Here is a 20,851-nt window from a genome sequence, read left to right as displayed (position 1 = left end):
TCCGCGAGCCGTTCATTGTGGCGCGCGCGGTGTTCCCGCCTCCCCCGTCACCGCGTTCTTTGATTGGCTCCGAGCAGCGGCGGGGGCGGGGCCTGGAGGAGGTGGGGAGGGAGCGGGCGGGAGGCTGCGAGCAGGTGCGCCCCGCCCCGGCCCCGCCCCGCCCCTCGGGGAGCACCTCAGGGACCCGGGTTCGAGTCCCGGTGCCGCCCCGTCCCCTCACGGCGCCCCCCCAGCCCCCGGGCGAGCGGGGAACGGCGGCGGCGCGGCTCCCCCCGGCGCCCCCAGCCCCGCCGCTGCTCCTCCGGGCTCCCGTCCCTCGGGGCACGGCCCGAGGCGTTTGGCCGTTCCATGCCCGCGGGGCTGTAGCTGTGGGGAGGGGGCGGCCCTGAGGGACGGTGCCGGGACGGAGCCCCGGTGGGGGCGGCCGGAGGGGGCGGGTGGGCTCCCGGGGCTGCCCCAGGTTGTGTGAAGGAGCCCTGGCTCCTCAGCCAAAAACAGCTCAGCCGCGTCCCTCAGCATGAGGAGAGCGTGCAGCCCGCCTGTCCTCCCTGCCCAGGTAGAGGATGGAGACCCTGGACGAGTTTGACAACGAGTACCCCCTCAGCATCACCTTCTGCAGGCAGATTTCCCCAGAGGACTTTGAGGAGCAGTCCGTGTCCTACACGCGGCAGTGCCTGCAGGAGCTGTACGCGGCCATGGAGCAGAACCCGTGGGTCTGTGAGAGGGCTTTGAGGAAGCAGAAACAGGTGGAGAAGGAAGAAGCTGGCTTGTTCTCCTACATAAAGGTACTTGCGGCCTCCTCGAAGGAGGCTATCAGGATGATAATGAGATAGGAGGGTGAATCACTTCTTTTCTTAATAAAATAAAAACTGAGTGTGCAAGTCTCACAGCCAGATAGGCCGTATTGTGCCAATACTCGTATCCTGGTTTTCTTCAGGTGTTCAGGTTCATGGGTTTTCTGGAAACATTGAGCTCTCTGGGTTCTTCTGTGGAAATCTGGAGGCTGGTGGATGTGTTTCCATCGTACTGCTAGGATGAATCATTTCTAGGGCTGGAAGTGCAAGATGAGGTCTGTTGTCCTCACACGCTAGCTTTGATTCTGAGCTCATTGTTTGTAAAGGTCCTAAGCATTACTGAAATCCCTTTGTAGGGATAAATAAAACCCATTGTAGAGGCAAAAGTAAAATACTATCGCTATGTAAAGAAACACTGTGCTTTTGAGCTGTACCATCCCGAGCTGGGAAGAGAGCTGGGCTGCAGTCATAAGCGTTTCAGAAACTTAGTATAAGTCTTTCCCTGTAGTAGTAACTAGGTTTGAGGTGGGTAGTACATCTGCTGTGGGGCCATTCTAGCGTTCCCTAGATACTTTCAGCGGATAGATGGGAGTGCCAACTCATTCTATGTCTCTCTTACCCCATACACATTTCTGTAAGCCTACACTTAAGTTTGGACCCTTGGTCATGTTTCTTATTTACGCACGTTTGGTGGTGCAGAAGGTCTAACGGCAGATTTAACAGCCCCCCAGGCAAACCCTTGTATAGGGGATCTTGTCATATCATGTGAAGTGCCAGGCCTTAGGCAATGGCAGAAGTGGTGGCGGGGCTTGGAGAGGGCTGTGCAAAGTTACTCTTTAGGGCTCGGAGGAACACTGTGGAAAGCAGAGTAACAGCAGGCCAGGGGTTGCTCAGACTGACTTATTGCCAGTTGACGGGGAAAACAAAGAATATATGAACATCTTTTGCCATGCCAGTCTGTGCTTCTGTTCCAGGAGCACAAGCAGAAACTGAAATAAAATATTGCTGTGCTTGCTGTGCATGGAAGCTCTGAAGCTCTACAGAGCTGGCATGTGATATGCTGGAGGCATGGTGCCTGTGTGGGTTTATGGTGCAGAAGTGAACTCTCAGTGTCTTATCTTTGTCTTCTCTATTGTTGTTTTCTAGGCCAAGATTTTTTGGACTCTGCAGGGAGAATTGAATTACTCTAACTACATGGACATTGCAGAGATGAGAGAGAAAGTATGCCAGCTGAGACGAGACATGAAGAGAGTAAACAACTATGCTCAGGGTAATGACTGCTTCAGTTTCCATTTGTGTCTGGAGACCAATACTAGACACTTGTACTGTTACTCTTCCTCTCAGGCTCAGCTTTTCTTCTTACCTGCCACTGTATACTTAGTGATGCAGAAGGAAAAGCACAGATGTGGTAATTAGGTATCTTTCCATAGTGGGAAGGGAGAGAACTGGGGTCTGCACACAGACTTGCAGGTATCATCTGTGTCTGGAGCACTGGTTTTAAACCCTGGCTAGCTTGACTCTGCTTTTCACCTTTCTGTCGCAGTTTTGTTTCTGGTCATTCAGGAAAGATCTCAGAGAATAGTGATACTAATCTACTATCTCATTCATTCATGAATTTTCTTATGAATTCATGAAAAGTTCTCATGAATTATTCAGAGACACCAGAAAGGTGTCTCTGTGGTCTTTCTACTACCCCAGATCTGCTGTTTTGCAGCTGGATACAGTATCGATGGATGCCCCTTTTCTATCAGCACCCAAACTGAAGTCATTTGCTGCAAGTTTCTGTAGGAGAGGCATATATTCACTTGCTTGTCAAGACACCTGATTTATCTTCCATTTTGCAGGGCATAACTGAAACTTATTTCCTGTTTTTTTTTTTTTTTTTTTTTTTTTTTTTTTTTTTTTTTGGGTGGTTCTTATGAGCTGCAAGCTCCATGTTTCATCACCCCCTTTAAAACAAGCTTTCCTCTTTGATCAGCTATTCACAGCTCCAAGTTTCCCTCTGACTGAAAGGTCCAATCAACATAAATCTGGCAGAGCTTTAGGAACTGTCTTCAACCCATTTGGCTGTGTGCAGCTCAGTAAATGGAGGTTATTATTCCCCTTCATGCTAAGCTGTGAAAACACATCAAAAAGCATTTGCTTCTTGTCTCAGCTCCAGTGCTGTTTTCCCCAAACAACAAAGGGACTCATCTTAGTGAGAAGGCAGCCGTAATCTCTGGCTTTCCTTACCTGCAGGTACAGCTGCTTTATTGCAGAAGCAGTAATTGCACAGGCAGCCGAGGAGCCTTGCTGCAGCCACAGCCAGTTCTGTGCACAGACACAGGAGTCCCTCATTACACCCAGCAAGCTCTGTCTTGCCAAGTGCTAAACGGGAGGGTTGTAATCTGATTTTTGTCAGATGCCACCTGCTTGATTAAGGAACCAAGCATCGCTTCCCACCAGCAGTGGTTTGTGTCAGACTGTGAACTCTGAGTTGTTGTAGGTTTTTACAATTACAAAGTCCAGTTGGATTTCTTCTCCTTAGCCCTTGCCAAGGACCACGCTGGACATTTGGATGCAGCATGTGTCTGTCTTTTGATACCTTTTTTTTTTTTTTTCTTGGAAGATTCTTCTGATAAAGGAGCAGCAGAATGTCCCAGAAGAGCTCTCATATTAGCAAAAATGCACTGTTTCTGATTTGCATGTGCTGAAGCTGCATATGTTGTCAGGGTCTTGGCAAGGGCTAGCAGCTCGCTTGGGTCATTCATTCAAAGCTGCTTGCCTCTAGTTTGCAGGAGCCGTGCTGTACACTGTGAGACCTTTTAACACAAAATGCTTTTTATAATCCTCCTCTTTTATTTTTAGCCTTATTGTTACCTGCCTGGCCAATTGTCAGTGTGAGCAGGTATGAATTTCTTATTGTTCATCTGCGTCCTGTATCTACCAGGACTTGGGTGCACAGGTGACAGACCGCTCAGCTGTGCAGCTCCCACTGGGGACTCTTCCACTTAAAATCTCACAGAAGCAATACGATAGGAGGAAAAGGACTAATGGGCTTCTTTGTGTTATTATGCCCAAAACATCATCCAGATTTTTTTTTTTTTTAACTTTAACCAGAAAGATTAAAGCTATTTAACAGCCCACATATCAGAAATTCCAGACCTTTTCAGAAAGAAAGCATCAGCCAGGAGAAATCTGGCATCTGAAAGGCTTTTTCACATGTATTATATGTGAATATATATCAGTGATGAAAATGGCCAGACCAGTAGGACTGGAGAAGCAAAGTCCTCTATTGTAAATTTATTCTCTTGCTACAATTATATTTTCTGTAATCTAAAACCACAGCTGTTAAGGCTAAGTTAATTTAGATCTCAAAACCCCTGCACTGTGCAGGGTGTCATGACAAGAAACACTAACCTCAGGTGTTTTCCTTTCCCATAGGCACCAGAAAGCCTCCCAGGATGGTTGCTTTCAGTTGCTATTTACCTGGGGCTGCCCTAGGACAGGTTATGTGAGAGGAAAACTCCATCTGTCCTGCCCAAGCACTGGGTTTTGAATGAATAGACTGAGGAAACCAGTAACTTGGTACTGATTTGAAATATTTTTTTTCTCCACACAGGTGCAAAGACTAGGAAAGGACGACATACAAGGCACTCGTGGGGAAAGATGCACACTCTAGGTGGTGGATTTAGCCCCTTGCGCTCCAAGGCTCCTGAACCTCCCAAGATCACAATGCCCAGGGTCTTTGGTCCTTTTCCAAAACTCACGAATCAGCAGGTTTGTCAGTAGGAGCACTCTGACTGTAGGAGGTGGGAGGCTGTGCTTACACCATTCCCATCAGGCACACTCCTCCAGGCTGTCTCCTGGGTGCTGCTCCTTCACCAGAGTGCAGTTTGTGAGACAACTCTCATCCTGCAGAACTCTATTACAAAGTTTGCTCTGAGGGTTTGCCCAGAACTGAAGGCAAGGCTTGCCAAATATGAAGTAGCTTTTGTTTGCTCTGGGTAACTCCAGCCCCCCTTTCATAGGAAGGGCAGAAGCATCCATTGTAAGGCACTCACAGCTCCTGTAGCCAAACCTCAGGAACCTGTTGTGTTAGGAACAGCTGTAAGAAAGAGTACGAGTTGTTGATTCTGCTAAGTTCATTGGAAAAAACAAAAAAAAAAAACAAAAAAAAAACAACAACAAACAAAAAAAACTGTCCTTGTGCTGTTGTCTAATGTGTGCTTTTACCAACCACAGGTGGACAGAACTACAGTTTCAAGCCCTGATCTGAAATTCTGGTGGAATGGCACAGCAACACTGAACCAGAAAAGGTAGGAGAGCACTGAATCACGCAGGGGATGATCAAGGCTGGCTTAAAGCAGACAAGGTAGCTAGGAAGGATCTGTGTTTCCCCATGGTAATAGGGAAAGAGATCATTCCTCAGGCTCTGTAACACTTATTCTGTTAGTTTCAGCTGGTGGTTGATTTGTGTCCTATACTGCTCAACCCTGGGGATTTCTATAACTATATCCAGGCTGGAAACTTGAGAAGCTGAGAGCTTTCTCAAGACAGGTCTTTGCTAGCTACCTGAAATGGCATAGTCAGCTTCTGATAGCCGTTATCTCTCTGCCTTGCTTCTTCCTACACACAGAGTGCCAAAGGAGTGACAGGGGAAGGTGTCAATCAGCGTTAGAGTGGTGCAGAATTGGCTTTTGGTTTGGAACTTTAGGCTTGCTGTGGCATTTCTCAGTTGAGCAATCTTATTTCCCAGTGGTGGTGGGGGAACACATTAGGAGATTAAGTGTTCTGATCCTGCTGTAGAAGTAGTCAATTTTAGTAGTGCTGGATCAGCTGGGTAGAAAAAAAGGAACAACTTTGTCTCAGCCTCATATGCTTGTTATATATATGTGCTCACTACTATATAGTAATAAACCATGCACGGGAAATTTACTGTAAATGTTTATCATTTACTGTAAGTCACTGTCCCTAGTGACTTAAAAGCATATAGTGCAATATACAGGGTAATTCGTGTAGGGTCAGGGTAGCGATGCCTTTATCAGTGATGCTGAAGAGACGCCCTGACTCCCATGTGCTCAGCTGCTGAATTGGAGGCAGGAATGGGCGTAGCAGGTTTAGTCACCTGTCACATTGGTAATGCCCAGTCTTCACTGCAGATGTTTTCTTCTTTCAGACTTCCTGGCAGTGATCCCACGCCTCCTCCTCAAAATGCTGGCTCTAATAGCACCAAACCGGCAGCCTCCGTTTTTAACACAACTATGACTTCCACATTTCAAGGTGGTGCTGAAGATGACATGGATGATGAAAAACCTGGCCCCAGTTCCTCTGCTAAAGAGACATAAATGTCTCTTCTAGTATGAAAAACCTAAACGAGTAAACGCTGTGCAAGTGTCCTGGTTGTGTGTGGAGGCTCTGCTATGCCTTAGCTATGGTTTCTGCAAAAGCTTTGATTAGCAGAACAGCTGTACTATGTAAAAGATGACTGACATCTATGAGCTTTCTTCACTACCAAACAGCAGATTTCTAACTCACCGGCAAGTAGGATCACCATTAAAAGGGAGCAGAATGCAGGTAGGGGTCCTGAACTTACCTCACATGGCATTGAAGTGAAGCAGCGTCTCCTAAGACCCATTACAGCTAAGTCTTGAACCATGTTAAGTATCTAATTTCCTCCACCTTCTGCAGAATTGGGTCCTCGAGTATCCCTTTGATTCTGTATTTTACTTGCTCCTGAAAATGGCAACAACAAAACCAAGAATTTTTCATCCTGTGGCCAGATCTCCTTGCTTTGGTATTGCCCCTTTAGTAGATGACTCTGGCACTCTTTCTTCCAAAAAAGTTCTTGTCAAAATCGTTAGTATAGGACATGTGATGTGAGGAGTAGGTTTGGGGTGTTTGGAACAGCAATTACACTCCCTCATTGCCATGAGGGGAGTGGTATATTCATATGGAAGGTTGGGTGAAAAATGTGATGTTCCAGTCTGGGCAAGATTCCCCAAATATGTTATAATATATGTTAAGCTACCACCCTAAGGATTACCAAAACATGGCTACCCAGTAGTGACAGATCTGTTAGGAGTGTGCAAAATCACATCTGTGAATAGCTTGAGCTCAGTCCTGAGGGAAACCTATTGTGCAGATTTAATTGCATCTCTCTCTCTCAATTCATCAACTGTTAGTAATTACATCCTGCATTTTTGCAATGGAAAAAATGAATCTAAACTGGCTATTGAGACTGTACTTAAATAAATCACAGGAGGGGGAGGAAATTGCAATGCAAATAGTATCAGTCATGTAAACAATTTTAATTCACTACTTAGTTATTCATTAATTAAATAACATCTTTAAAAATTGCATTCTAGAAAAGGTAGCAGCCACACTGAAAGCAGCTCTGGTCAGATATTAGCTTAAAGTAAATCCTCTGGCATCTCAACAATATTCCATTTTTAAAGCATTCGGACAGTAAGTAGTTCAGCTGGTCAGCTGGCAGTCGAGAGAAGTGCTGACTTCCCCTTTTTGCTCAAAGATGTCAACCTTGTAGTCTGTGCTTTCAAATCATTTCTTACAAGAGCAGTATTCTTGTTCAGCTTCTCTTTTTAGCCACTTTTTTTAAAATGCAACAGCAAATCCCCTTGTGTCCTTACCCTCTTTAGCACGCCCCACATTTGCCCACTAATAGCAACGGATCCTCCAGCTGATACTGTGGTGTTCCACATTGCTCTCCTCTACTATTCTACCTCAAGTTACTTGGTCAAACTCCCTGCCCCTCACTCTTCTCCTGAGACAACTATTCAAAAAAAAAAAAAGTGTTTTGTTCTCATATGTCTGATTACCCTGTCCCAGTGAGTGCAAAGAGAAGGCACTGTTTACAACGACAAAGTAAGGCAGAAAAGACATTTTTTCATCATCATTCTCCTTCCTGGTTAAGTGGAGCGGGTGTCAATGCAGAAACAAACTGGTCAGGTCGACATGCGCGAGGCTTGCTGCCCTCTCCTGGTGTCATCAGGGGCCACACGTAAGGATCTCACAGATGCCCCTGACATTGAAGTTTCTCCACTTTTGAGATGGTAAGTCCTGTAGGAGGGGAGGTAAGAAGTTGCTTTATCGATGGAATTGACCATTTTCGTTATTCTCATTTCAAAAGAGCAGTGTTTTGGTCAGCTGGATCAATTCAACCAGACATAGCTTTCAAATTGTCAGTAGGAGTATGGTGACTTGAGAAACTTTCATGAATTGTTTTGTTACAAAGAAAACTGTGTGCAAAGGCAGCAGCACTGATCACATTCTCTGAATCCGCAGATGCCCCCGATCCCCTGTAGTTTTCTGTTTGTGACAACTGGATTGGAGGTTAACATTGCTAGGTTTTCTGGTCTCCTTTGCCTAATTTTCTGGGAGCATTTGCACTGAGTATGCTTTCTGTTTATCATCACGGGAAGCAGTATAATGGCCCATCAGAGCATACCAGGTACAGATGAAAATTTGCAGCCAGGCTTTGATGGGGACATATTTTTGATGGGAGCATTGTGGGAACATCTTCTTAGTCAGCACATCTCAGTCACAGATTTTAATGGATACATAAACCCATCTTCTTACCCTTTAAGGCGACTGACCAGGGAAGGCACTCACCTTGGAGAAATATTTTTACTCCTGATAGCTGCTGATGTTCAGTTTGCTGGGTCAGTGTGCAACAATCAGAGGCAGCAGCTCTCCACAGCGGGAATTCAGTTTTAAGGATGCAAAGTGGTCTAACCTTGTGGGCCCGATGTTAAGGATTGCAATGGGCAGCTGCTTTTCCCGGGCAGCAAGAGCAAACCTGTAACCAGAGTATACCTGCAGGAATACCAGCAGAGAGAATTATTGGCAGCACAGGCAAAGGAGGGCTACAGAAAGGTCTAAAGAAAGTAAAGTAGTTGCTGTTGGCAGGAAAACGGGGCTGTATGTACACTCTGTGTTATGCAACTGCACTTAATTCAAGTAGGAGGTTTCTCCACTCATGAGTGCACAGAAGAGAACAGCTTTTGACTTTTTATCAGTGAAGGGTTTCCACTTTTGTAGAAAATATATACATTGAAGGGGAAAGCCCTTTTCTTTTAGTAAATCTCTGCAGCAGTTTTTATTAGTTATCATAGGTACTTAAATGCTTCTGCTTTAATGGTTTTCACATGGCCCAGTTTAGGTACTACAAGAATGAGCGTAAGGCATTTCAATCATTCCTGTGCAAAGGATTATGTGCTTAAGAAGTGCAAGCTCAAGGAATTTGTCTCCAGTATCCTGAAGTGAAGTGAATTGCAATCAGACAAGCCTTCATTTTCTGCCTTTCTGGAAAGCTTTAATTTTTCTTAATGTAATAGAACCTGTTCCTGGAAAATCTCTTACACGAACTCTATTCCAAAAGCTTTCACAGGTTAAGCACCAGGGTTTTCTAGACCACTTTATCTTACAGATAAAATATGGTTCACAGAGAAAATGTGGTGTGATATAAAGGACAGTCCTAAGCAGCAAGCAGAGAGTTCTGGTCTCTTCTTCAGAAGCTTGATTAGGACTTAGAAGTCCTAAAATCTGGTATTGCACACAGCTTTCCATGAGGCCTCGACAGCTGGCATAGGCTAAAAAATTCAAGGGAAAAAAAAAAGATGGGGTGGTGATGTTTGCAGAACTGAATTGTGTCAGGTATCCTGGCTTTATGGGCAACCGCGAGCCTACAAGGCAGTGATGGAGGAGGCAGCAGAGTGAGGTCTGAAGTGTGAATGGGGTTATTTACAGCAGCATGGCTGAGACTGGCAGCGGAGTTATAGGCTCAAACAGGATAACTGTAGAACTAAATCCCAACAACAGTAAAAATAAATTACCAAGAAGCTCTGAAGTGGCTGTGGTGACTGCAAACAGCAGCCCTAATTTGGGGGACCAAGGACTTGTTGCCAGCAGAGTAGCACAGAAACAGGAACGCGGTGTGGGAGGAAGAGCTCCTTACCTGCATAGAGGATCCTGCCACCAGCATGGAGTCTGACTCTGCCAGGCGTTGGTGCACAAAATCCACCTTTTCCCGGCTCACCGTATCTCCAAAGAAGGTCACGTCGGGCTTCAGGATGCCACCGCATTTACTGCAAGCTGGGACTTGGAAATTGCGCACCTGCTCATCCGTCAGGAAGACGTCCCCATCCGGAGCCACACCGAGTGCTTCAGCTTTCCAGGTAGGATTCAGAGCTTCAAAATGCTCCTGAAGCTCAGAGCGCAAGGTTTGATCTCCACAGCCCAGGCAGAAAACCCTGAAATGCAGAGCAAAGTCATAATGGAGAGAGAGAAGCTTCTAAGGAATTCATTCCTTAGAACAAGGAACAAACTCTAAAGAACTTGTTCCTTAGAAGGCCTGGAAAGTCTGTTGTCATCGCCCCCATTTATGTAACAGATAGTGCAGGTCACTGAGCTGTCTTTCTGCCTCCAGCTGTTGCTTTGCAGGGATGCTCCAGGGTAAGCACTTTGAACCCTGTGCATCCCGTCTCACAGTCAGGGCTTGGCTTTTTCATCAGGAAGTTCTGGGTGACCACAGGCAGGCTGTGATGGCTCCTCTCCAGATGACCAGCCTGTGCATTTCTGGCACCACCCTCTCTACTTAGCCCTGGACACTCTTTGCATCCTCAGGATCCCCCTGCCTTCACTAAGAGGACATTTACTGCAGCAAGGAAACAGGAGGTTCGGACTGATATAAGTTCTAAGCACAACCCAAACAGCACTCCAAAAATGGGGAGTTGTTTGTTTCTTAAACACTGCTCTGTGAGCAGCGCTGGTGCACAATCCTCATCACCCCAGCACAAAACCACCCTTGAGCATGCCATCTCCACTAACATAGAGCTTTTACATTTTGCCTCCTTTTGCAGCAGCTACCACTGCACTGACACGTTGGTCACCCTGACTGAGACACGAGAGCATCAGCCATCCTCCTGTCCCCACGGGGTACCTGTGTGTGCAGCCGTGCAGTTCTGTCAGGCGCTGGCTCCCAGCTTTGGTGTGAAGGGCATCCACGTTCTGGGTCACCAGCCAGTGGAGCTTTCCCAGTTTCTCCCAGTCTCTCAGCACCAGGTGCGCCGTGTTGGGCTGGTGGGAGGAGAACAGGGGCCAGCCCACGAAGTTCCTTGCCCAGTACCGCTGCCGGGCGCTGGCGCTACGAACAAACTCGGCGTGCTGGATGGGCCGCCTGTCGGTCCTGGCGTAGAGCCCGACTCCTTCAGAGCGGTAATCTGGGATCCCCGATTCAGTCGAGATTCCAGCCCCGGTCATTACAAAGAGCTTCTTGGAGTTAGAAACAAAACGCTGCAGCTCCTCTACTTCCACAGGATCCGGGGGAAGACAGGCTGGCACGAAAGCCAAGTTTGGAGAGGGCCTGGACACGGAGTGGTGTCTGAGGTGATGGAGTCGGGTGGCTCTGCAGCCCCCTGGCAACCTCCTGGCAGAGAACATGCTGAGCTAAAGGCCAAGAACAGAACACAGGGCAGGTAAAAGAAAGCAGAGAGCAAATCCCTGATTGTATGTTCTTGGGAATCTCTGGAAAACATTGCTGATAAGTTTTCTTTGCTCTTTTTTTTTTCCTAACAAAATCAGAATGACTTTGGAGCTGTTAAGTAAACCCTGCTGTGCGAGGACAGCATTTGCACGTCCCATTCACAGAGGGTAGCAGAGGGGTGCTGAAGGTGTGAGGGTGTTAAAGGCAGTTTGAGGAGGGCACCAAGCACCTCACAGCTGAGCTGTTGCAGCATGGGGACAGTTCCTTAAAGGCTGTCTGCTGGAAACATGCCTGTGAGACCTGTGGCAGCTCTGAGAAAGCTCTTCAAGTAGCGAGCTTGTTTGTCTGCTAGGCAGGCAGCTCGCTCCTTCTTGAGCTTCGGAGCCTGGCTGGTTTTTAGACTCCTGCTGTGTCTGAGTTGCTTTGCCTCAAGTCCCTGGTCTCCCTCAAATACCAATTCTTACAGTGAGTAGAGCAATATCTGAATACACTGGAAGTCTGCATGTTCAGCTGTATTTTGATACTAAATAGATGCTAGTGGCAAAGAGTAGTAATTGAGTTGTCTCAATTAACCTCCAGCACTTCATTATCAGTTGAATTACAGGGAGAGCTACCTGGATTCAGGGCCATGGCACCATACCCTAGTAAATTAGACTGAAATCACCAATGTACAGACACAGTGGCTATGCCAGTGTTTTTCAGGGCTGACTGATATCAGGGCTGAATCGTGCAGGCTTATTCTGGAAAGCCTTCCACTATAGTCCCAAATTGTTTTTTATATCGAAGCAGAGGATTATGTTCATGATGATTTTTGCCTTGTTTTGTTGTTTATTAAGAGTAGTGTTGCGCCTTCCTTCGGTGCAGGTTTAATTTTCCATATTAATTAATTAGGAGGGACAAAGTTTCCCAATAAACTGTAACTTGCTTTGAGAATAAGTCCTGTCGTGATGCTCCCAGGAGGCTGCTAAGCCAGCTTGATGGTGATTAAATTGCTTTAACTGATGAAAATTCTCCATTTCCCCCCATTATCATCAAAAGATCTCTCAGAAGGAAGTGTTCTGAGGGGGAATGAAATGGAGATGTAAAACAGGGTGACCCCCAGGAGAGAGAAGGCAGCGGTGGGCACAGCAGCAAGAACAGCAGCGCGTACGTTTGAGGGAGACTCTGAAGCGTGACAGTGAGTGACAGAGAAACTTGCAAAGGGCTGAACGCTTCCTGTGAAACGTAAGGCTGCTGTCAATATCAAAGCGCTCAGATTTAAAAAACAAAACAAAACAAACAATGCAAGCCAAAACCCAGCCACGCTTACGCAAAGCTCCGTAAAGCTACCTACCAGGGCCCACGGCTGGGGTTTGTTTCCTAACACACATCCGAAAGCTCCGCAGGAAGAGAGCGGCCAGTGTAGGCAGAGGACAGACAGCTTGCTACAGGGCAGAAATCCAGAGCCGCGTCACCCGAGCCTGTTCTGTAACAATGACACGGGTGGGAGGAGAGGGGTGGTGGGCACGGTGCGCACAGCCAGGGCCAGAAGCACCTTATGGTGAGTAATGCCCCAAAACCTACCTGTCATAGCGCTGCCCGACCGACCTCTGCAGGCCTGCAGACAAGGAGTTTGCTGGGAAATGTAGTTTGCACCGAGCCCGAGCAAACACTACAACTCCCAGGCTTCAAGGAAAAAAAAAATCGCCCCCCTTCCTGAAAGGTGTGCCTTGGCAAACACTGCGTGCTGCCCTCAGGAAGCACAGAATAAAATCAGGTTTGGGACGGATGTAAGTAGTAAATAAGGTTTTGTAGCTCCATGTCCTTATGGAAGCCTGTGTTTTCCTTTCACTGGTGCTAATGTGGCAGGTTTTAGCCTCAGAATGTGGCTGAGCAAATAATGGAAGGAAGATCCACTGGGGGTGGTTAAGGACACCTCGCTGGGGACATGTGCCTGGTTGGAGTGCGAGGGGACACAGGGGCAGTACGTCGGCCCCATCCTCGTGCCCTTGGTGCCTCCACTCGGTGCTGGCTGAGGTTGAGCCAGGCTGGGGGTCCTGGTGGGTGTAGTTGGAACAACAGGAAAAAGGGTGGGTGAAAGATACGGAGACAAACCACGGCACCAAGGGTGGGCAGATAACAGCAGTTGGGTCCGGTGTGTTGGATTAATGCGGCCAGACCAAACCCCAGAGGTCAGCACGCAACAACCACTCTCCGAATGGCTCCTGAAGGAGGCGTGGATGAGACATGAGGGGTGGTTGGAGTTCTTCAGCCACTTGCACCTCTCCCAGGGCACAGCCCGAGCCCCGAACCCTTTCACCAGTCAACTCTCCACCACCGAGGGGCTTGCTCCGTGTGCTGGTCACGCAGCTTTTCGTTGGCGTTAGGTTCGGCCAGCCCCTGTGCCATGCCTGGGCAGGCTGCTGATGGCCCACGGAGCTGAGGTGACACCGGGAGCGGTGGCACGAGGGGCATGGAGCCCCCTGGGTCCTCAGCGCTGCACTGGGCACTGAACGCGTTGGGTAACAGCACACTCGGTCTCATGTGTTGTCCTCTGCGAGGCGCCTCCCCTTGAGAGGAAACTGGTGGTTTTGGGCAAAACCCGGCCGATTTTCTCCCTTTTTGCCCAGGAAAGGGGTGAGTCCCCCCTCATTACCATACCGCCCTCCCAGCACCCTCCGCGGGCCTCCCTTGCCCCGCAGGCTCCCCCCTGCCCCATGCCCCTCCCGTTCCCCAAAGCGGGGGCTGGGGGCGCGGGCACGGCGGGGCAGGGGGCGCGCAGGGCGGGGGCGCGCGGGGGGGCGGCGGGGGCGCGCTCTGAGCTTGGCGGGGGGGCGGCGGCGGGGTGGAGGCTGCGGGGGGTGGTGTCGGTAGCTTTGCGCAGTGGCAGTATCGTAGCCGATGAGGTTAATCCGAGGCGCGATTATTGCTGATTGAAAACTTTTCCCAATACCCCGCCATGACGACTTGAAATATAGTCGGCATTGGCAATTTTTGAGAGCCTCTCCGGAGGCTGCCATCAGCTGGTTAAAAAATAGAAGGGAAAAAACTAGGGGGAGGCTGTAACCTCCATCCCTATTTAGCTTCTATCAGCACTCAGCCTCTATATTCGTGCAGCTTCTATGCTCATTCAGCCTCCACCCTCTCTCTGCCTCCATCGCCGTTCAGCCTCCGTCCCCGCTCAGCCTCCGTCCCATTCAGCCTCCATCCCATTCCCCCCCCGTTCCCTGCCTCCACCCGCGAGGGGCGTGGGAATCCCGCGCCAAGGCGGGGCGCGCCAAGTGATGTCACACAATTTGCATACCGCTTCCCATCACCCCCCGCGGCCGCCCCGCCGCTCGGTACGGGGGTGATAACGGGGCGCCCCCCACCCGGAACGAGACCGAGGGGGCACCAGGGGGCTTGGGGAAAGCGGGGGGCACCGGGACGGGCAGGAGGGGCGGGGGCACGGAGCTCGCCGTGAGCTCGGAGGCGGCCCCGGGGCGAGGGGTGGCGGCGGAGGGTTCATCCCGTCAGCTTTGCGCAGTGGCAGTATCGTAGCCAATGAGGTTAATCCGAGGCGCGATTATTGCTAATTGAAAACTTTTCCCAATACCCCGCCATGACGACTTGAAATATAGTCGGCATTGGCAATTTTTGACAGTCTCTACGGAGACTGAATTTCACTGTGAAAGAACAGAAAAATTATCGTAGTTTCTTACCGGTACTACTACACGAGTCCCTTTGGCAGTAGCCATAGCTTCAGAAAATGGCTTCTCCTTGCTGAAGAGCTCCAGCTCCTCTGCTCTGCACAAAGCGGGTGCTCGCCTTGGTGTAAAACTCTCTGGGTGACCCCATGCACATCTGCCCTCTCTCATCAGTTAAATAAGCCCCTGCCCCGCGGAGGAGACCCGTGACCACCACACGCCAGCATCCTGGGCCGTATCTCCTGCGCAGTGGGAAGCAGCCTCCCTGTCTCTTTGTGCACATCCCATATGGTTTACGCTCTGTTAGCTCTGAGGCTCTCTGTATGGCCACGCGTTCCATCTGGGTGAGCGTACCCTGCCTGGCTGGCCCCGGGTTAGGTGGCTGTTTATAACGAGGTGGAGTAGGGAAATTAGTAGCAGACATTGATATTCCCTCTTTATCAGATTTGTAATGTCAGCTGGGCTGGGGTGTTATACACAACGGTGACCGAAGAATGACAGCGAAACCTCCTCGATGGCGTTTGTCCCCTGTTTGCACTCCAGTACTGGCAATATCTATTTGAAATCAAAACCCGAGGCGGCGGGATGCCGTCACCCTTTCTCAGAATGAGGCACAGGGATAAGCACTGAAGTCATGTGTAGTAGACAATGAGTAATGCAGTTCATGTACTTGTTTGGTTCATTGAAGCAAGGTCAGTTGATAAGTGTCATATCTGTTCCTTGACTGATTCTCTTTCCTTCTAACAGAACCATCTGCAACAATCCCCCTGAGTGGTTCCTTCACCCAGTATCACAAAGCTATGGCCCCCACCCTGTGCTAGAAGTCACCTTTGCTCCATTTGCTGTACTAGGTCCTTCCACCAAGCGTGATGTTGAAGTGTGCTGCCATCTCCCTAAGCTAATGGAAACCTTCAGGCTTGAAGCTTTGCCCAAATTTTCTTTCTGTGTCCACCCGAAGAAAGAGCCATGTCCCCTTGCAGGATGTCCCTGTGGCACAGTGCAGAGGACGCGCTGCAGTTCAGTTATTCTCTTCACTCTGCAGTTTCAAGTCACTCTCCAAAGTGCACAGGTAGGCTCTAAATGTGCCTTACAAGTCTTGTAGCTTCGTATCTGTTCTTTGACACAGATTTAGCCTGGTGCTTTTCATAACACCTCCTAGGAAACGAGCTTGGATTTCTCCAGTCTGAGATTACTGACCCCAAGTGGGCAGGCGGAGATTTAATCCCTCCAGTTTCTGAGTGCCAAGTGTGTCGAGGCCAGTGGGTTAAGCCCCCCGAAGAGTTGTGGGGCCGGTCCATAGCTGGTTAGCTACGCTTTGACGAGGAGAAAGATTCCTTCAGCAAGCACCCTGGGCTGTGTGGAGGCAGGAAGTTGTAAAGTCCGGCCTTAAATTCACGTTGACTCATTGTCTGACTTTATTTCCAGCTGCCAGCCCTGTTTCCCATCTGCGAATGAGAACAACAACTTCTTGTCACAACTTCTGTGAAAGATAAGGGTTGAGTCACACCGTGTTGTAGTCGCGGGGCAGCATGCAAGAGGAAGCACCGCATACTCTGATGCATGACGTGCCTTCGTTCCCCAGCAGCAGCAGCTCTGAGGGCTGCAGCTGTTCCCACATCGCTTTCCCCTCGGTCCCACCAGCTGCCTTTGGGCAAGCCTCGGCTGCTGCTCTGCTGGGGAAGAGCTCGCTGGGGCAGCTGTCCCCAGGGAACTGCAGCCGTGCGTGCACGGGGCTTGAGCATCAAGCAGGTGTTCACAAGTCCAGGAGTGTTTCAGAGGCAGAGAGCAGGTAGATGGGGAGCAAACAGGAGTTACGTGGCACTAGGAAGGATGGAGAATGGTGAACATTGGGTGGGTTTTGTTTGAGCCCACCCCTCTGAGCAGCTGTTGTAGCAGCTTGGCTTTTAACCTGCCCTTCTCACTGGGAAACCACAGGAGGGTTGGGAGGTGCCAATTTTAGGTGGGAAATGTTAGGGTGTGAAAAAGAATTCAGTTGTAAACAGCACTTGGTTATGACTAGTGCAATGAGAATAGGCTTGGTTTAAAAGCTGTACAAGTGGAGGATCGCGTCCCTTGCACGACAGCTCTGCCATCCACCTCAGTCACCCTTCCATAGCAGTGCTCAAGCCACAGGGTGAAGCTTTAGGGGCAGACTCCTCATCTTTATATTCAGCAGCTTGGACATCAACCTGTTTCTTCTGCGTGCATCCCGATGAGAAGTTCATTTGTGCCCTGAGACAGAAAAAAAGCTGGTTTTGTTGTTGCTGTTGTTTTGATTTGCACTCACTGCCACACTCACAAAGAATCCGGTAGGAAGCTGGTGACGAACATCGCGTACTGGGCTGCAATGCAAACAGGGCACAGCGGAAACTTTATTCATGCAGAGGTAGAGGTACAACCCGAGACAAGACCTGCCTGCTACTTGCTGCTGGAAGAAGCATGGATCGCGGGAGAGGGCCTGATCCTGACCGCCCCTGTTCTGTACCAGCAAATAATGCTGGTGGTGCACATCACTCCACCTGAGGGGACACATCCTGCAGCTATTGCTGCTCAGACGTGGAAAAGCAGCGACAGATGCTGAGCACAACCCCTCTCACGTAGTGCAGGAGGCACATTTATGTACACAAAACACACAAATCCCTCCACATTGCGCCTTAAACCTTGCCCAGAGCCCCACGACGAGGTGTCAGGCAAGGTCCTGGCGTTGGGGTGACACACAGGGTGCCAGCCTCCACTCCTGCTCATGGAGTCTGTGGAGCTGAGCAGGGCCATGGCTTCCTGAGGGGTGCTGGGTGCAGGGTGAGGCTTGGCATGAGTCCCTGGGGGCTGCTGTCACCTATGGGCAGCAGGGCTGCAGCCAGACCCCTCACCACAGCTCCCACTGTGGTAACGAGAACTGGGGGGCTGAGGGGGACTGAGGGGGTTGAGGGAAGCTGAGGGGGATGAGGGGGCTGAGGGGGACTGAGAGGGGCTGAGGGGGACTGAGAGGGGCTGAGGGGGGCTGAGGGGGACTGAGGGGGGCTGAAGGGGACTGAGGGGACTGAGAGGGAGCTGAGGGGGGCTGAGGGGGCTGAGGGGACTGAGGGAGACTGAGGCGACTGAAGGGGGCTGAGGGGGACCAAGGGGACTGAGAGGGGCTGAGGGGACTGAAGGGGGCTGAGGGGACTTAGGGGGGACTGAGGCGACTGAAGGGGACTGAGGGGACTGAAGGGGGCTGAGGGGGGCCGGGGCCGCGCCCGCTCCTGCCGGCAGGGGGCGGCGGCGGGCGCGCGCGCTGAGGCAGCGTCGGGGGCGCGCAGGGGCGGGGCGGGAAAGTTGCGAGGCGCTGAGGAGAGCGGGCGGCGGCGGCGGGGCGGGAGCGGCGGCGGCACCATGGACGACCTGGGTGAGTCCCTGCGCGGCGCCCGGTGCTGTTTGAGCCCGGGGGGAGCCCCCTCAGAGCCCCCCGAGACCCCTCAGGGTCCCTTCAGACCCCCTCGGGGCTCCCGGTCCCGCTCGAGGCTCGGCTTCGCCCCGCTGCCCCCCGGCTCCCCCCCGTGGGATCCCCTCCGAGCTGTGGGGGGCGTGAGGGCGGCCGGGGGTAGCGGTGGAGCGCGGCCGGGCCCCGTTACCTGCAGCCCCCTCAGGGGGAGGCAGCCCCCCTGGGATGTGCCGCAGGAGGATCGCTGCCCTGCAGCAGCCGCAGCCTCGCGGGGAGCTGGCGGCGTACAGCCGGGGCTCACACCCCCATAAAAAGGGCCCTGAAGGGGGCTGGTGAGGAGAGCAGGGCGGCCAGGAGGCCCTCAGCTGCTGAGCAAGGGATTCCTGCTGGTGGGGCAAAACCTCAGCCTCAGCACCGGGCTGGTGGCACTGGCGTTGAGTCCCCGCTCCTGCCAGCAGCCACCGTGTGCTTCAGCCCGGGTGGGTCCGTTTGCCATTTCTCCCACCCTCAGCACGGTTATCTCACGGTTATCTCATGGTTATCTCCTGCTGCTGCTCCTCCATCGCATTCATAGGGTGCCGAGCAATGTGTGGCTGGTCAGGGCAGGACCCGTGCAGCCAGGGCAGCCTCACCGAGCGGCCCCTGAGGTGAGCCCGTGTGGGGCGTCGTGTGGGCACGGCTGTGGTCCCGCCAACGTGCTCCCAGCGCTGTGCCCTGCCAGCTGCAAGTGTTGCATTCCTGCCATTCACGGAGCCGGGTGGCTTTCCAGTTGGCCAGATAGGCTGCTGCAGCTTCAGCACGTTTCTTTCTTTCCTCCGGGTGAGGATTAGAAGGGAGCTGCAAAGAATGCATTGAAAAAGGTCCGAATTTGTGCGTTCTTCTGTGGTGTTGAGCGTTAGTGCCATCAAAAGTGGAAGTTTTAATCTGATTTTTGAAATAGAACTTCTCGTCTCATCAAGCCGTGGTCACACCAGGTCTTTCTCAATTCTTGTGCAGTCTTTCACATTGGACCAGATCTGACTATCTTAACAGTAATCAGTTGGGCAAGAAAAGTGGAACATTAATTTCTAAGATAATTTCTTTGGTCTGCAGAAGTCACCATAAAAGATCACGTCACCTGTTTTCCCTCTGCCAGTCGTTGTTAGTCCCCAAGTTGCTCCCTTGTTTTCCTAAAGGCGCTCACCTTGGGATGCATAAGTAAGGCAGCAAGGCTGTGCTGATACAGCTCCTCTGAAACAAGTCTCATTTTGAACTGAAGCAAGCGTTGTTTGTTTTTCTTCCCTTGTTATCTCTGTGTGGATTATCCAAGTTGTGGATTAACCATGCTGTGGATCCAGACGGCTGTGCTGGCTCCAGCCGTAGCCAGGCTGGTCCGGCAGGGCTCGGAGGTTTGGGCACGGTGCCACACACACGTAGCTGCGCTGCTGCCAGGGCTGCTTTTGGCCCCGGAGTAGTTTAGCATTGAACCTGAGCGAACGTGCCTCGTGGGTTCAGAGCTGATGCTGTGTAAAATGAGCCGAGATAAATACTCCTGCGCCGTGCTTCTGACCCTGTGTGGTGCGGACACAACCGGGGGCTGACGGACGTGCTGGGCACAAGGGAACGCCTCACGGGGCCTGTTATGCCCCTGTCCCTAACTCCCCAAACTTACAAACATTTTTTAGCTGTCCCTCTCCCCTCCAGAAGCTGGGAGCTTCTGCAGTGTGTGTGCTTTTGTGCTGCAAAATGGAGATGCAGAAGTATCTTGGTTTCATGCTGCTTGGACTGGGTAGGGTGGGTTTTCTCACCCCTGCGAGAAAGGGTTGCTTTGGGGATTTTGTTGGAGCTTAAAAAACTTTGTGTTTTTTTTGTTCCCCACCCCCAGCACTGGAGAAATGGCGTTACGGTGCGTGGCTCATGCAGGGAGCTGCTCCAGAGCTCTGCCCCAGGAGAGCAGCTGGGGCACAGGGCGCCCTGTGCTGGCTCCCGATGGAGCTGGTGTGCTGTGGGGCTGGGGGCAGGAAGCCCTGCATCCAGGCAGCCCCCCAGACCCGTCCAGATTGCCTTCCGTCCGTGTTGGAGGAAGCGCGCTGTGCGGATGTGCTTGGAGTTTGACAGGAAGCTCGCGGCGTGAGTTGGGCGTTCTGCCGCGCTGGGAATTGGCGCCGAGCGTGGAGCCGAGTCCTACAGAGCACACATCCTGCCTCGGGGGGCATTGCCCCTTCCTGGGCTTTCCCAGGGGGAGTTGTGTGCTCAGGGGCTGTAATTCCAGCAAGCCAGCGATCCAGCCTGTCCGTTTGCCTCAGGCAGTTTTAACTAACTGTTGAATTCTTGGTTCTGTGGAGCTGCCTTGTGTGCGCAGCGAGCAAGAGGGGTCTGCTGGCCGTGGGGGAAGACACCACCATCCTGCAAAGCGTCGGCCTGGGGAGGGAGGGAGGAGGGAGGCTCTGCAGTTGCTGTAGTCAGATACCACTCAATTTTTGACTTTGAGTGTTTTCTTACAGCTTCA

The 20,851-nt window shown here is 51.1% G+C and overlaps 3 protein-coding genes, 1 long non-coding RNA gene and 2 other non-coding genes across 13 annotated transcripts in view; 5 read left to right on the top strand and 1 right to left on the bottom strand.

The window, feature by feature from the left end:
* Positions 1–125: 125 nt before the first annotated feature.
* On the top strand, positions 126–11,279 carry LOC137841307 (uncharacterized). 3 transcript variants are annotated; one of them, XM_068654072.1, is made up of 7 exons: positions 126–437; positions 557–785; positions 1,941–2,064; positions 4,396–4,553; positions 5,019–5,092; positions 5,953–9,970; positions 10,655–11,279. In XM_068654072.1, the coding sequence occupies exons 2-6, from the start codon at positions 564–566 to the stop codon at positions 6,119–6,121; spliced, it is 747 nt and encodes a 248-aa protein (XP_068510173.1). In that variant the 5' UTR covers positions 126–437; positions 557–563; the 3' UTR covers positions 6,122–9,970; positions 10,655–11,279. The 3 variants fall into 3 exon arrangements, with proteins under 3 accessions (XP_068510173.1, XP_068510172.1, XP_068510171.1); XM_068654071.1 differs by having other exon boundaries at positions 126–460; XM_068654070.1 differs by having other exon boundaries at positions 127–785; positions 10,658–11,279.
* On the bottom strand, positions 7,061–11,234 carry SIRT4 (sirtuin 4). Its single transcript, XM_068654068.1, has 4 exons — positions 10,735–11,234; positions 9,751–10,045; positions 8,406–8,609; positions 7,061–7,853 (listed from the first exon to the last, which is right to left on the bottom strand). The coding sequence occupies exons 1-3, from the start codon at positions 11,232–11,234 to the stop codon at positions 8,457–8,459; spliced, it is 948 nt and encodes a 315-aa protein (XP_068510169.1). The 3' UTR covers positions 7,061–7,853; positions 8,406–8,456.
* A 2,849-nt stretch (positions 11,280–14,128) lies between the features above and the next one.
* LOC137841527 (U4 spliceosomal RNA) lies at positions 14,129–14,269 on the top strand. Its single transcript, XR_011088645.1, has one exon. It is a non-coding gene; the product is annotated as a U4 spliceosomal RNA (small nuclear RNA).
* A 501-nt stretch (positions 14,270–14,770) lies between these two features.
* On the top strand, positions 14,771–14,911 carry LOC137841526 (U4 spliceosomal RNA). The gene has a single exon (XR_011088644.1). It is a non-coding gene; the product is annotated as a U4 spliceosomal RNA (small nuclear RNA).
* A 243-nt stretch (positions 14,912–15,154) lies between these two features.
* Positions 15,155–17,838, top strand: LOC137841309 (uncharacterized). The gene is made up of 2 exons (XR_011088555.1): positions 15,155–15,286; positions 15,794–17,838. It is a non-coding gene; the product is annotated as an uncharacterized lncRNA (long non-coding RNA).
* Positions 17,839–18,175: 337 nt separating this feature from the next.
* PXN (paxillin) overlaps positions 18,176–20,851 on the top strand; it is a 41,601-nt gene continuing 38,925 nt past the window's right edge. For 5 of the 6 annotated variants that reach the window (XM_068654065.1, XM_068654063.1, XM_068654056.1 and 2 more), the window contains exon 1: positions 20,223–20,472. In XM_068654065.1, the coding sequence (XP_068510166.1) occupies positions 20,238–20,472 (235 nt within the window). In that variant the 5' untranslated portion in view covers positions 20,223–20,237. Of the gene's footprint in view, positions 18,328–20,222; positions 20,473–20,851 lie in introns of those variants that run through there. The other variant, XM_068654062.1, reaches the window with a different exon arrangement.

This window comes from Anas acuta, chromosome 17 (assembly GCF_963932015.1).
Source record: "Anas acuta chromosome 17, bAnaAcu1.1, whole genome shotgun sequence".
NCBI lineage: Eukaryota > Metazoa > Chordata > Aves > Anseriformes > Anatidae > Anas > Anas acuta.
This window is presented reverse-complemented; position numbering and strand designations above follow the sequence as displayed.